Source organism: Tyto alba, unplaced genomic scaffold, assembly GCF_018691265.1.
Source record: "Tyto alba isolate M040663 unplaced genomic scaffold, T.alba_DEE_v4.0 Super-Scaffold_8, whole genome shotgun sequence".
NCBI lineage: Eukaryota > Metazoa > Chordata > Aves > Strigiformes > Tytonidae > Tyto > Tyto alba.
The window spans coordinates 4455556-4469736 of NW_024881329.1; the positions used below are offsets into that span (position 1 = coordinate 4455556).

General features: G+C 45.8%; 2 protein-coding genes across 9 annotated transcripts in view; both read right to left on the reverse strand.

Annotated features, from left to right (window-relative positions):
• Positions 1–137: 137 nt before the first annotated feature.
• LOC104362063 (tumor necrosis factor receptor superfamily member 6) lies at positions 138–10508 on the reverse strand. 2 transcript variants are annotated; one of them, XM_032984856.2, is made up of 10 exons: positions 10381–10508; positions 8958–9051; positions 8003–8134; positions 7642–7753; positions 6974–7047; positions 6210–6305; positions 5185–5219; positions 2209–2544; positions 1687–1735; positions 138–868 (listed from the first exon to the last, which is right to left on the reverse strand). In XM_032984856.2, exons 1-10 carry the CDS (start codon positions 10411–10413, stop codon positions 573–575), a joined length of 1257 nt encoding a protein of 418 aa, XP_032840747.2. In that variant the 5' UTR covers positions 10414–10508; the 3' UTR covers positions 138–572. The 2 variants fall into 2 exon arrangements, with proteins under 2 accessions (XP_032840747.2, XP_042641630.1); XM_042785696.1 differs by having other exon boundaries at positions 8958–9132; positions 10381–10470.
• A 1740-nt stretch (positions 10509–12248) lies between these two features.
• The window catches only part of OSBPL5 (oxysterol binding protein like 5), a 145069-nt gene continuing 143136 nt past the window's right edge, over positions 12249–14181 (reverse strand). For all 7 annotated transcript variants that reach the window (XM_032984930.2, XM_042785323.1, XM_042785324.1 and 4 more), the window contains one exon: positions 12249–13586. In XM_032984930.2, coding sequence (XP_032840821.1) covers positions 13451–13586 — 136 coding nt within the window. In that variant the 3' untranslated portion in view covers positions 12249–13450. The remainder of the gene's footprint in view (positions 13587–14181) is intronic.

The following is a 14181-nucleotide window of genomic DNA, read 5'->3' on the forward strand; positions in this document are numbered from 1 at the left end:
ACGGGCGCCCCGCGTCACCACGGCAACGGGGGAGCACCGCCCCTCCCCGCCTTCCCGCCCAGCGCGCGGCCGGTTACCACAGCCCCGCTCCCCTCACGACGCCTCAGGCGAGAAGGTCCAAGAGCCAACGCCGCTGCTTGTGGCTCAGCCGTCCTTTTATTGCTGTGCTCCAAACGTTAACAGTTCCGAGCGTATCAATGCAACACAAAAACAGGGACCGTTTCGGAAATCAAAGCCTTGCAATCCTCCCCAAAACAGCAGCAGCAGCCCCCCTGGTTGCCACCACCCGGGCTCGAGCAGCACGGCCCTGCCTCACACGAAGGGAAGAGCAAGCTGGAGCTCCTCGCTCTCAAGCTGGCATCCAGCGCCCGAGTTTAATATAATACAACTCAAAAGACCTTAGTGAACATCACAACCGGAGTCCGTGTTAACACCGACGGCGTTGAATCACTTCCAGCTCCCCGCATGAAGGTGAGGAGGATATCAAGTCCATGCCATCATTTTTACGAGCAGTTTGTTGACGTCCTCATTTACAGGAAATGTGTAGGCATTTCTGAAGTTCACAGTAAACATTAATCTGTAGCTTCCAGTTTACTTATAATGTTATTACTTTTTAAAGTGTTCAATACATTATCATAAGCCTTGGTATCTAGATACCTTAACTCATCCAGTAACTTAATAATAGATTGTTTCTCTCCCAGTGTGTTTTTCCAGATGAGAAGCATCTGATAAGATTGCTCTTCTATATCATTAGGAAAGTCATAAATAATTTTATCAATATCATTTTCTGGCAGATGAGTTCTCATAAGCCGCTTCCATTTTTTCAGTGGTACTGCATTTATAAAGGCCACAAAGCTATCTCTCAGTTCTGAAAGAAAACACAACACACATCACCTTTAAACTACAGGTTTTTTTCATAGCTAACATACATGCTTTCCCATTAATTTTCAGCCAATACGTGCACAAACCAAACAGCAGCAGCAAGGCCAGGTTTGGCACCGAAGAAGCAGTAGGACGAGTAGGATTCCTACCGAGTGATCTTGAAAGAAGCTACAGGTACCGGTCTACATAACTCAAAAGTAGCCTCTTAAGATGAGACACCATTCAGTAAAGGAGATTCTGAGGACAGCTTCATCAGCCTGCACACCTTCACTTAAGCTTAATAGGTCTACTCAACAGTAGGCTTTAACCTCTATGCTACTAGTATAGGTTTGCCACACCAAGACCAGCATAAGCAAAACTAGTCACTTGGACACCCAGTCCATCAACTTGCTGGGTACAGGTACATGTAATGGGGGGGTTGATGTGGTCTTCCATGTGAGAAGACACTTGTCAGAAAGATCTCCTGCTCTGAACTATACCTCGCTCATTAAGGTTGAGTACACTTCACAGTGCGAACTTGTTTAAAACATACAAAAAAAAAATTTACCATTCTTATTCTTAAAAGCATGACTACATCATATTCCTCCACTGAAAAGCCATGCTATAAAGTAGAACAATTCACCACAGGGATTAAACCTTCTCTCAAATGTAGTAATAATCCTGTTTCAGCATATTTTACAATTAAACTGAAGGCCTTACAGCTCTAAGCAATATTCACTAGCCTCCCTATACTGTTGCTTAAGCAAACCAAAGTCAGCAGGATAAAAAAATAAATTCCAAGTAGTACCAATTTATGGGACTTACCTTTCTGACAGAGATCTTTAACAATTATTTGACACCTTGGTTCTCGTACCTGTAATACAAAGTTGGACCATTACAGCAACATACCAAAGCGTTTGACTCATGATTATTCCTGAGCTGCTTGATAGCTTGCTTCCACAGCACACACACCAATAAAGGGGAGTGGGGCAGATTTCATAGCACAGCTGAAAGTATTTGAGTAAAGAAATTGGCATGCTGAAACAGCTGTGCTATCGGCTCTGAAATGAAGCAACAAGGCAACACATTTGCTGCTATTGCAAAAGAATAGCTTCAGTGTAAATATCGAACAGGGACATGAGAGAGGCAGAGCAGATTAAATGAGGCTGAAGTTTGTTTTCCTAAGTATCACTTCCCACACTTTCTATTACATCTTTAAGGCAATGCCTCCTCTTCTCTCTCATTTGCCTGAAAACAGCATCTATCAATCGAGGAAAAGTTAAGAACTCAACTGAAATTACATGTGTCAGAGAAAATATGATGATAATTTCACACACACACACTTACCATATGATTTGCTGGCACCCCACCACTCGGTATATTGGACGGGTCATTCTGACACAAAGCAGGGTTCTGCCCAGTTTTTACAGGTAGGGAAGACTCAGTGATCTTCCTCCAGCACCTTTCCACGTGGTGCTTCCAACCCCAACGCAGGATGGTGCCCCACTCAGAAAGCACAATACTGTTTTCCTCTGGTGATGTATTTTTTACTTCCAAGTTAATGTTGGCTTGTGCTTGGCCCTCTGGGCTCTCACCAGAGTTCTCACCCTCTGGGTTGGCTGCCTCATTTGCAGATGTCTCTATTTCTGGTAAAATGAGGCTTTTAGTACTGTCCTCAGACTCCTGTAAAGAATAAGAACATATTTTAAGAGGTGTTTCATAGGTAGGCCTTCAAGGGCAGTCTGGAGGAAGAAAATAGAATACTTGAAGTCACCAGATGACAGAGAAGTAATAGGAGACCTACTAATTTGGCAGAGTTACAAACACAGCAAAGAGGCTTTAGAGACTCGAACTTCAAATGGTTTCAGAGCCTAAACTCTCTGCTTTGCTGGCTGTTCTGCTCCCACTGGACTGCAGGGTAGGGCTCACAGGCTACTTCCACAACAAGCACAGGAAACTTTTCCTAATGTTTTCACTGGTATGTATTGCTGCTTGTTCCTCTCTAGGTATGGAAGGTATACAACCCTCCTGAGGCAGGAGGAAATTAAATTGCCTTGCTGCACCTGAGCTGACTTAACAGCAACAGGGGCCTCAAACCTATCACTGTGTGAAGGCTGATGATCTCAGAGCTTTTGCAGAGCTAATTACAACCTATCAGCTCCACCTAAGTGCACTAGTTTGGGCTTTTTTTTGTCTGGATTAGTTTTTCTGGCAGATTCACAAACTATAATCAGTTGAAAGAAGCCAGTGAGCATCAGTGCATATGGCATATCTTTTGTGAGGGGCAAGAGGGAAGCAAGTAAGGAGGGCTGCATTGTTTTTACCACTGTCAACACATTAAACAAGCATATGCCGGGGAGTATAGCTCCAGCTCATCAAGAACAGTAAAAGTACAAAGCAGACCAGCATCTACCTAGCATATCATGGAAAATGAGGTCAAGGAGTGATTGTTTTTCCAATGAGACTTGTGTTTAAGGTACAGTTTTCCCCCATGAGCATAAGCCAGTGTGATTTCTGTTTGCACAAGGTCAGTGACCCATGTGTGACACCACCATGTGACCAAATGCGTAAGCAGGGATGAGAAGAACCACCCCACACATCACACATGTAGTTGTACATCATCCTCATTGAAACCACTTTCTGTTTAAGGATGCAAACAAGTTCAACAAGTTGATCCTATTTATACACAGTAGTTCCTAAATAGGTAACCGAAGGTATCTAGCATGGCTGACTAATAGCTGCTGCTATATTTTGGAAGGAAATAAAGTATCAGCAGTATTTTTTTTTTTTTTTTTACAGCAGTTATGAACTCACTAGTATTTAGGAAAGGACAGGGTGTTGGTGCCAAAACGGCTGGTTTTAGGATTGCACTGGTGTAACTCCCCTTAGCAAGTAAGCTTTTTGTTACAGTAGCATGAACACTAAGTACACAGAGACTGTAACTCAAGTCTGACAACTCTTACATCAGAGCTAAGTGTCACCATGCACCAATTTTGACTGCATTATTCTACTACCATTTTATTCACATTAAAGACACGTTGTATTTGCCTATTCCTATGCTACAGCATTTTGACCAGGCTTCCTGTCATGTTTCTTCATCAGCTTCTATGAATGCACGAAGCGCTGCAAATCTGGCCAGGGCGTGGGGGGAGACACAACCCAACAAAAACCCCTGGGTGATTCACATATTTGAGCCACTTACAGACCTTTAAAAAAGAAAAAGAGTTTAAGGTGATGTTTTCAGCAGCTCTTTCAATGCTGTTTCTTCAGTCTTCAAGTATTTGTGACATAATTAAGATGCATTTAATTACTTGTGGTGTCTAACTATTAAGATTAGATGAGCTCACACTCCAGGTGAGCAGTGTGTGCATTGGGTGGGGGACAAGAAAGGCAGCAGGGAGAAGGTGCTGTACACGTGCTACAAGCAGAATGTGCATGCTTTTAGATCCTCATCAAGACAAACATTTGTTTTACAGCTCAGTGTTACACACCATTAACTATTCTAATGAAGACTGAGCTCATTTTTGCCTCACTGTTAGGAGTGTAAAGTTAGACTAAATACAAACTAGTCTTGTATTTACCTTGCAAAGTGCTAGACTAGCAATAATCTTTTCAGGCTGAAACTGTAAGGTTTTGAAATAGTGTTTGACTATAGGAGGCCAGGGTGAACCTAGCTTTAAAGTGGAACACATGCCGGCAGCCAGCCTTATCTTGGAAAACCCTTTTCAGGGATGTACTTCTGAACTGGTGTGCCCCGAGCCCCTTGTCTTGTGGGACTGCCAAGAAGTTACCGCCAGGTCCTGATCTTGTAGCTTGTGACGTGAGCCCAAAGGCAGGGAGACTCAGCCACTTTGCTGAATCGAGAGAAGTCAATCTTATGAACAAATAACATTGTAGATCAAATGCAAGGAAAACTAAGCCACCACCATGCAGGGAAGCGATCGCTGACGTCGCCTGGGGAATACACGCATGAAGCCTCAAAGAACTAAATTGGATCAAGGCATCACTTGGAGACAGTTTGAAGCAAAAGCTTGCACTTAGCTGAATTTTTTTCCACTTTCCAAACATCCTGGCCACAGGCTCTGGAATGTTTCCAAGGGAAATACTGGAAAGGCCAACTGCAGTGGACACATAGAGCTGATGAATGCATCAGGCCCTCGCTAACATGTGGCCCTGTGTGAATCACAACTTGTCACAGGAACACATCCTACCAGAGGTCTACCGCAAGACAAAAATTGAGAGCTGTGTACCAGATACAATTAAGCAGCGTACAATTAAGCTGCAGAAAACAGAGACAAAACACTTGATTCACCAGACACTTACCAGACCTCTCTCTGCATCTTTATCAGGTGAAGCAGCTGGAAAACAAGATAAATGTTTAAGAAACTTTTAGGAGTTGCAGCAACTTAATCATAGCTGAATTCACACAAGATTTATATGCAGTAGACATATTCGTAACACAAACCAAAGCTCTAATACAAGCCACTTAGTTTCTTTCACCTGTCATACATTTCAGGAGAGTACCACCCTTAGCTTCCAACAACAACACAAACTCTGGGCCTTCATACAGGGGATAAAGAGCCTTGCTTAACAAAATACAGACTGCAAGATGCAGTTTGTCTTTTAAGCCACTCTTTCAAGCTCCCACCTCCCCCCAGCTCATGCTTCTTAGCATTGCTGTGGATTATTGCAAAACAAAAAGAGAAGGCAGAAATTGTCTTTAAAGCATTACAGTCAGTAAGACATGATTTGAACAAAGCTAATATTCAAAATTCAGAATAATTTTCAACAGTATTTTAACTAGTTGCAAAAACACTTGAATATGAAATAGCGGAAAGAAATGTTTCTCAGGAAAACATCTCCATTTTCACTAAAAAAAAAAATATAATTCACACAGGACTTAGCAACCTAACTTTAATGTTAAAAGGCTCAAACGATGAAAGGGCAACAATTTGTAGAAAAAAATCTCCACAGTGAATGAAGATAGTTAACAACCTAATTAGTTGCCACTTCTTCCTCATACCTCTGAGCTCACGCACAGATTTTTCTCACTCTTTGCCAATACAATGCAAGTAGATAAGAAAAGTCCTTTTAAGGACCTTATGCTAATCTTGTTTTGAAGCAAAAGCATGTGTCAGCAAAGTAAGAAAGCTCATAGTTAAAGTTCGTGCATTTTATTTGCTGAACAAAACTAGTCACCATTATACAGGACTGACTTAATTGGATCACATACTACATGAACTAGATCTTAAACAGGCCCCCTGTGAGGCAACACAAAAACCAGGGATAGCCTTCATGCACGCTTTGCCTGTTTCTGGAAAGTTTATGGATAATAATCAAGCAGTTACCTTTACTGCTCTTCAGCTTTCTAATTACAAGCAGCAGCAACAAACCACCAACAACCACCGAAATAATCACAATAATCCAAACAAGATATGTGCTTCCTGCGAAGAAAAAAAGGAATAAAATTAGTACTGAAGCAGTCCCCAGGCAAGATATTCTGAAGTGCAAGTCTTCCCTGCTGCCCTAGAGAATAACCTAAGCTCAGCACTCGTACAGTGACTTAGCTTATCCTGGAAAAGGCACTGGGACTATCAGCTGGCCTGAACATGCAAGTTACTCGTTCGCACTGCACATCATCCCAAAGGCAGTGGGGGATTCTGCACAGACCTGCAATGAAGCTTCTGCAAGGCTTTCTGAAGAGGTATTTAAGAAAAGGGGGAAACAAGCATGCAAGAGGTGCTATAGCACTGGTAGTGCCAGTTCCTTTAGTTCCTTTAGTCTGGCAGAAGCTGAGAAAGCTATTCCATAGGCAGCTTCTCAGACATAGAAAACATTAAATAAATCTTTGCACTATCCATAATTTTCAACAGTGTCACTGCTGCAACTCTGAAAACCCAAGCAACACATGTAGCTTTTCACCAAGTTAAATTTGTTTGTCAGGACAACCCCTTTGAGAACTTGCCTTTAGCAAGTAATTCCCAGACCAAAATACAGCAGCTGTTAAACATGTTACAGTAGTTCAAACCACTGTTTTACAGGCTGCGCTGGTGCTATTAGCCTGAAGCCACAGACCCAACAAACCAAGCTGAGAGGTATTTGTGTACCAGACCTTGATCGGGTAAGCCACATCCTAGGTCCATAGTAGCATTGCAATTCTGCACAATTTCTTTCCCTTCCGGACACCTGAAGTGGATGGCAACACAGGGTTGTATCAACATTTCCAGAGCAATATGCAACTCTGCCCAGGCCTGATTTTTTTTCAGGCAGAGTTTAGAGACATGAAGAACATGCATAAACAGATAACTTTGTTAGAAGTGCACCTTTAAACAACCCAAGGTAATACTACAAGATTAAAGAGAAGTAAAGCAGATAAAGCTCGTTTATGTTAGTCTCTAAGTGGCAAGGAAAAAACCCCACAGAGTAGCTGCATCATTCATGCACAGTTTTCTTCAACAGGTGGTTCTACCTCCCAAAATTTTGGGCTGGCTGCTACAAAGCTCATTCAAGTGTGATGTGGGGAAGTACTAATCTGAAGACATGAAAAGTGTAAGCTTACAGCCGTAAGCAACAAGCACAACAATACCAAAATCTGTATCTTTCTAGGTCTCAACCTCATGTATTTTGACACCTAAAATTTAAATGCATGAATAATGTCATTTGGCTTCAGGGCAATTATTTACAGCTTAATAAGATGTGTTAGGTATTGCCACAGATTGGGCCATAGCTCTAAGATTCTCTAGAAGGAAAACAGTTGCTTATATTCATTATCAAACTTACATTGTACTGCATCTCTGACATATTTCACAGCCCTCGGCAGGGCAGAAATACCCTTGTTTGCATTGGCATTCAGTATCACGCGTCAGAGTACAGGGTCTCAGAGTTACCTGATCTAAAAATAAAACATAAGTTACAAAGTAAATTAAAAAAGCTGTGACTCTCTACAGCTGTGCAAAAATTATACTCAGGCCATAAAGGCAATTTATTTATAAGTTCAGTATTATCAATGACTGGAAGAACAAAAACAAACAAACAAACAAACAAAAACAAACAAAAAAACACCCCCAAAAACCAGAAGGCCAGACTTTCCACATTAACAAAGGGGAAAAGGGTTAAGGTTAATCAAAATCATGCTTGATACCATCTTTGCACTGTGTGCACGTCAAGCATTCTTCCAAGCCGTTCTCATGGGCAGTATAACTCTCTCCTTCGGTGCAAGGGACACATCTTCCTTGCAGATGGGGAGCACTGCAGTGCTGGGCCACGTAAGTACCTGCGGAAGAGGAGAAGCGGCGGCAGTCTCAGGGGCTCAGTTAGCAGGCAGAGGACCGTAACACGACGTTACGACACAAAGCCCCGTTGGGTGAAAGTTCAACCCATCCTCACAAGCAAGCAGCGTGCCACGTGAAGCGAGCGGCACAGCCAGGCTGGGAGGCACGTTCCCAGTTTGCCGCTGGGCTGGCAGCGGTGGCAAGCGAGGCAGCCGGCCAGGCCCTGCTGGGACACACTGGGGACGGGGATGACTCACAGCAGCGGCTCGGAGTCACCCACGTGGCTGGCGCCATCTCTTCTGAAGGCAGGCAGCCAGCCCAGGAAGAACTGCTTGTACCAACCTCTCTTCTCCTTTGTCTGAATTATCTCTAAATACACCCGACAGCCCTCCGGTACTACCTTAGGGCAGGGTGCTTCTTGGCACAAGGCTTGTTAACTCGGCACACATTAAGCAAGCAGGGGACAGAAAAGGCAAACCAAAGTTTTACCTACAGATACAGAATTCCTCTACACTCATTCTTTATGCTAAAGTGGTGTGGTTTGGTTTGTTTTTTTTTTTTTTTTTTTCTGACTTTAAACACTTCATCCCCAACAGTGGGCGGAGGTTTCCTGGCTTGCCGCCACGGCGCCTCTCCCAGCCATCACCTATTGTGCAAGGGGCTCTCGCTTCAAGATGGAACCTGGCCTTAGCAGCACCAAGAAGCCACCGCGGCCCCGAGTGGGCTTACGCTTCCACCAGATGCAAACTGCAAAACGAGAGCAGTGCAGTACTCTCCGTAGGGAAAACCCACGGCCACTGCCAGCTGTGGGTGCCGAGGCCTCACCTGCCGGACACAAGAGGCAGCAGTGACATTCATGCAAGTACTCTCCGTTCCCGCAGATCTCTGCTCCGGTTCCAGGCATCATCAGCTGAGTAACCTTCAGTGGAGACACAGGTGTTTGAGTGATTCATCCTCCCAGGACACGATAACCATCGCGGGGAGATGGTTCCTGTAAAGACTTGAAAACACCTTCAGAAGTTCACGGGAAGCCACAAAGGAAACCCAAACTAATTTCTCCTAAGTGTGCCGCTCACAGCGGTAATTACAATCACAAAGCCGGGGTTGGAGCAGCAGCGTGCAGCGGCTGACAGGTTTTATTGCCCCAAGATCCCCGCCTCCATTTTGAACTTCTGTTTTCTTTTTACTAATTCACTGCAGCTGAACTTCAGAGGCCGAGGTTTCTGCCTTGTGCCAGGGATTCGCTTCTCCCTCCTCCCACCTTTTTAATTCAGGAGGGTCAGCGTTAGCCTTCCTCCCGCAAAACGAGGGAAACGCCCCAGAGACCTCATCCAACATTTCTCGCTGGCTCTGTAATCTTAAGCAGAAGGCAAGTAGTTGAGTCATTAACAAAAATAACTTACTGTAGCCGCAGGAGCGTTAGGAACTATTTTTTTTTTTTTTTTTTTTTGGCTGTTTTTCCCGTAAGAAGCCCGCGGGACGCACGCCGCTCGGCAAACTCCCGGCGGAGCGGCCGCGGGTTCCGGGCCGCCGCTGTCCCTCTCTCCCTCCTTTTCTCCGTCCCTCCTTCCTTCTCTCCCTCCCAACACACAGGCGGGGGAAAGCGGTGAGACAGGGGCCGGAGGCGGGGAGGCACCGGCGCTCAGTGCCCGCAGCGACCGATTCTAACGCTGAACCCGAGCCCCCACCGACCTGCTCCCGCAGCTCCGCGCTTTCAGCTCTCTCCCCAGAGGGCTGGAAGTCTTCCCCACAATCGCGGAGCTGAGAAAGCCACCAATTTCACAAGTGGATAACGGGCGGGCTATTAAACAGCTCCCTCCCGACTTGTACTTTCCTCCCCGGCGAGGAGGGCGGCAGCGGTTGCGCTGGCGAGAGGCTCATCGCCTGCCCCCGGGGACTCCCCGCAACTCGGGGCCGGGTTTACCCTCGCCACAGCTGTGTTTCCTCGTCCGCTTAGAGCTTTAGGAGAGCTGTATAAACTCCGGATTCCCCGAAAATTCAAACAACACGAAAAAAAAAAAAAAGTTAAGTTACTAAAGAGCGTAGAAAATCCCGCAAAGCTCTTCCGCGCTGGTCTTGGAGGAAGATTTTTTTTGTTGCTTTCCCTCAAAAGCAGGGGTTTGGGGGGCTGGTTGCGGCCAGGTGTCAGCCCCCACTCACAGCGGGCCGGTGGAGGACGAGCCCCCACCCGCAAACAGCGGCCCCGGGCAGAGATTTTCCCCTCCCGCGGCCCCGGCCCGGCACTCACCAGCAGCAGCCCCACCAGCCCTCCGGTTTCCATAGCAGCGCCCAGCACAGCCCCGCTGCCGCCCGGCTCGGCACGTTCTGGGGCGCTGCCACCGCCCCTTTATCCGCCCCCGGGGCGGGCCGCCACCGCCTTCCGCCCGCCGCCCCCGGCCTCCCGAGTCCCCGCGGAGGAGGAGCGGGACGGCGGAGAGCGTGCGCCCCACCCGCGGTGCGGGAAAAGCCCGCCGTGCTGTTAGGACATGGTCCTGGCCCCAAGCTCCGCACCTATACGGAGCGGGGGGGGGGAAGCCGTGGTAGGAAACGGCCCGATTCGTGTCTCCCCATCCAAAGCTCACGCGTTGCTGCTGAAAGGCTAACTCTCTGATCACAAAAAGGAGGGGCATGGATGCAAGGAGAATTTTTCCAAACCCGCACAAACTAGGTGCATAACCGGGTTTTCTAAAGCCCTCAAAGGGTCCTCAACTTTTTCAACAGCAGTTATTCCTTCTAGAGAAATAACATATCTGGCCATGATTTTCCTCTAGAATACCTCTCATCCTTCATGTGCATGCAACTAGCATGTAAGAACATTCACCTCCAGGTGTTGAAATTGGATTAAAATGAATGGCACAAGGATTTATGGATTGTTCCTTTTCGAACTATCTTTTAATCCCCTGCGGCAGCAGCAATAAATGTTGGAAACTCCTCCTCTGCTGATGCATAATTAGTTTATGTAGGTTAATAGTTTCTTTCATTGAACTGCTCCTTTCGTGGTAACAGCACTTGTTTTATTTAACTGCAGTAACAAGTCCCAGTGAAATCCCTGTGGGTGCGTAGTTTGTAAAATGGAAACTCTCCAAAGAATTTCAAGCATTTGCTTTACACCCACTGAAGGCTTCCTGTTCAGCATTGCTTCACGTTGGTTCAGGTGGGTTTGGGGATTTATTTATTTTGAGTAACTACATGTCAAACCCAGAATATATTTGTACTCCAGAGATGTAAATATCCCTGAAGAAGAGGAGAGGCTCCCGTCAGGAACTGGAAGACGTGGTCCCAAAGGGGGCTGTGTGTGATGAGGAAGGCTGTGCGCACGGGCCAGAGGTGTGCTGACTTGCTGAAGCATTCAGAGGGAGGTTTAGGCAGGAAATCAGCAGGCGTGTTTGCTCAGCGTTAGGAGCGAACGCTCTCAAGGTGCAAAGGGGACTTTGCACAGCTGGGCAGGCATCGCTAGTGGTGGGACGTTCTTTCCCAGGCAGAGGCCAGGGGGACCCTCTCCAAGTCTGACACCGCACGTGGCACGGGTCACACTTCCTCAGAGAGAAGTGACTAAGATGATGTCCTTCAAAACGGCACCCGATCTGGATCAATAAAGTTGACATTCTTCAAGGATGATCCCTCAAGGATGAAGAATCCTTTCATTTTCTGGAGACTTCTGCTAATAATGAAGTCGCTCTCACTTTTTATTTGTGATCTGTCTCTCGAATGTCAGCTTCTGCATGCCAGCTCTTATCCTGTCTGTTCATGCCAGGGAGCCTTGGTTCTCTCCACAGAACTATATATTCTTTATCATCAAGTTACCTCCTTAATATAAAGGTTTTCTAAGTCCAAGACAAGTCTGTACATTTACATGTACAACAGAGGAAAGCAAGGCAACCACTTTTCTTTCTATTTTGAGGAAGTCGCTACAATTAGAAGACAGGGACAATTTCAGCCAGAGGAGTATAAAAATGCTCTTGCTGTTCTAACTTACGGCCTATGTCTGAGGTTCCTGAAGGCTTTTTCCTATAGCTGTCCCTCTAAAAAGCATGTCCTAAGAGTTGTTTACTTGTAAAATGCTATAAAACACAAACCCAAGTTCAAACACAGAAATAATGTCAGATAGACTGCCACTGAAAGTTGTGTGTAGTTTTATTTCAACATATCAAGCACAAACAGGTTTCCCCTAACTGGGGAATATGACGAGGAATGTACTTAAAAACTTGGAAACATTTACATTGAAAGATAGCCCAGACTGGCACCACCACTAAGTATTTTAAGGCTGTATATATAGCAGTACTTACCACTTGGAACTACTTCAGGCCAGAAAAGAAAGGCTTAGTACTGTCCGCAGTCTACAGAAAATATTGCAAATCTTTAAAAAATGGTGTAAAATAGGAAGACTATTAACAGAGTTGAACAATGCAGTGGCAAAACCCTTCCTCCTTCCTGACCTTTGACAATAAATGTGCCTACAACCAAACTCACGTACATCTATATCGCTCCCATCCTTCTCACCTCTCCTGGGGCAGTGGATTCCTCTCTATAATGCTAGTGTGTGATATTATAAAACAGCCATATAGCAAATAATAACAATAATAAGTGACCAGGTTTTACGAACAGGCATGTCTGATGCTACACTCGATGGGCCTGATCCAGGACACCAGACAGCTCCGTAACCAAACGAGGAGCTTCCACTGAATGCTTCCCATTTCCTAAAGAGGAACGGCTCTAGGAAATTGTGCATATTTACAGTTCCTGTGGAATGGAAAATGAAACACATCCTGAGGTCCCATTCTGTGTGTGCTGACAAAACAGATCATGACTTAATATCCCGGGGGTGGATTTTTTGGACCAAGTGTGCTCCCTCCCATAATTAAAGGCAGCTGGACAGGCACCGTGGACATCAGTTCTTTACAGCTCCCTCACTGCACTCCTTCACTTGTAGAGCTATGACCCAGGCCGGCGTAACCTGTCCCAAACGCTGGGGTGTTTACCATTTTGGGGGTACCAATACTGCTGGGTAATTATTAATTGCATCAGAAAATGACAAGACATAGAAAACAAATTGCACGATTAAAGCTACATTTGGCTTCAGCATTAAGGCCCATACAGGTTAAGAGGTCCTTGGAGATGTACATGTAAAAGGCAAAAATGACATAATCTGCAGGAACAAAGTTTTGCAGGTTCCTAGGTCCCTTTTTAACCTCGTTTTTCAACTTTCTTCCACCTCTGCCACATTGGTTCTAAAGTGCTTTGGTGCCTCTCTGGGCTCCTTGCGCAAGTGGCCCCCCTCCTGCAGCCAGTAATCGTTATTGCTGCCAAACGTAGTGATTTTATTTGAAGACATAATTAATGAATAGTTGACACGTAAGAAAGATGCAGAGGAGAAACCAACAGCGAGAGTCCAGGAGGAAGCTTTCAGAAGAGACCTTCCTGTGGAAGGACTTTTTGTTCAGAGCACTGAGGTTTCTGGAAAAGAAAGCAGTACGTTTATTTGTGTGTCAGTAGGAGGTGTGCATCCACACGTGTGCGCGTACCCACAGCTCCCACACCAGGAGGGATCCCCACACTTCAGAGGTACCCTCATGGGTACAGCACTGTGCCCCGCAGAATTTACCTCCCCTCTTTTGAACAGAAAGATAAGAACTCCTGGCTGCTTCTGGATCAGGCAGAGCACGCCGGGCAGCATGAGAAGGTGTAAGGGCACAAACCCCAAGAAATCTCTTCCTCCAGCACAAACTCACAAACCTATGCCTGGACCTTCCCAAATACAAGAACTTGCCCTGGACACCCCTAAGAGCAGCAGGGAAAAGCTAAAGTCCTATCACTGATGGCTCCGGCATGAAGAAACAGTGAGCCTCGTGTGGTCCCACCCTGCTGAAGGGCTGGATGATACTCCTTACACAGAGGGGAAGCAGACGTAGCAGTGAATCCCTCCCCATGGGAGTCTGCAGGGCAAAGCCCTTTGCCAGCAGTAGATGAAGCAGGTGTGCTCACTGCTTCCCTCAGACAGCAATTAGCAATTTATACAAAAAGCTGGAATTTAGTGCTTTTCACCCATGGG

Bases quoted from the DNA above. Each gene is read 5' to 3' on its own strand.
- LOC104362063 (XM_032984856.2), bottom strand. From the start codon at position 10,413: ATGGAAACCGGAGGGCTGGTGGGGCTGCTGCTG. The intron at 7,754-8,002 runs GTATCAAGCATG...TTTTATTTTTAG, and splicing joins GTGCACACAGTGCAAAGATG to ATCAGGTAACTCTGAGACCC. The intron at 5,220-6,209 runs GTAACTGCTTGA...CTTGTTTTCCAG, and splicing joins AAAGCTGAAGAGCAGTAAAG to CTGCTTCACCTGATAAAGAT.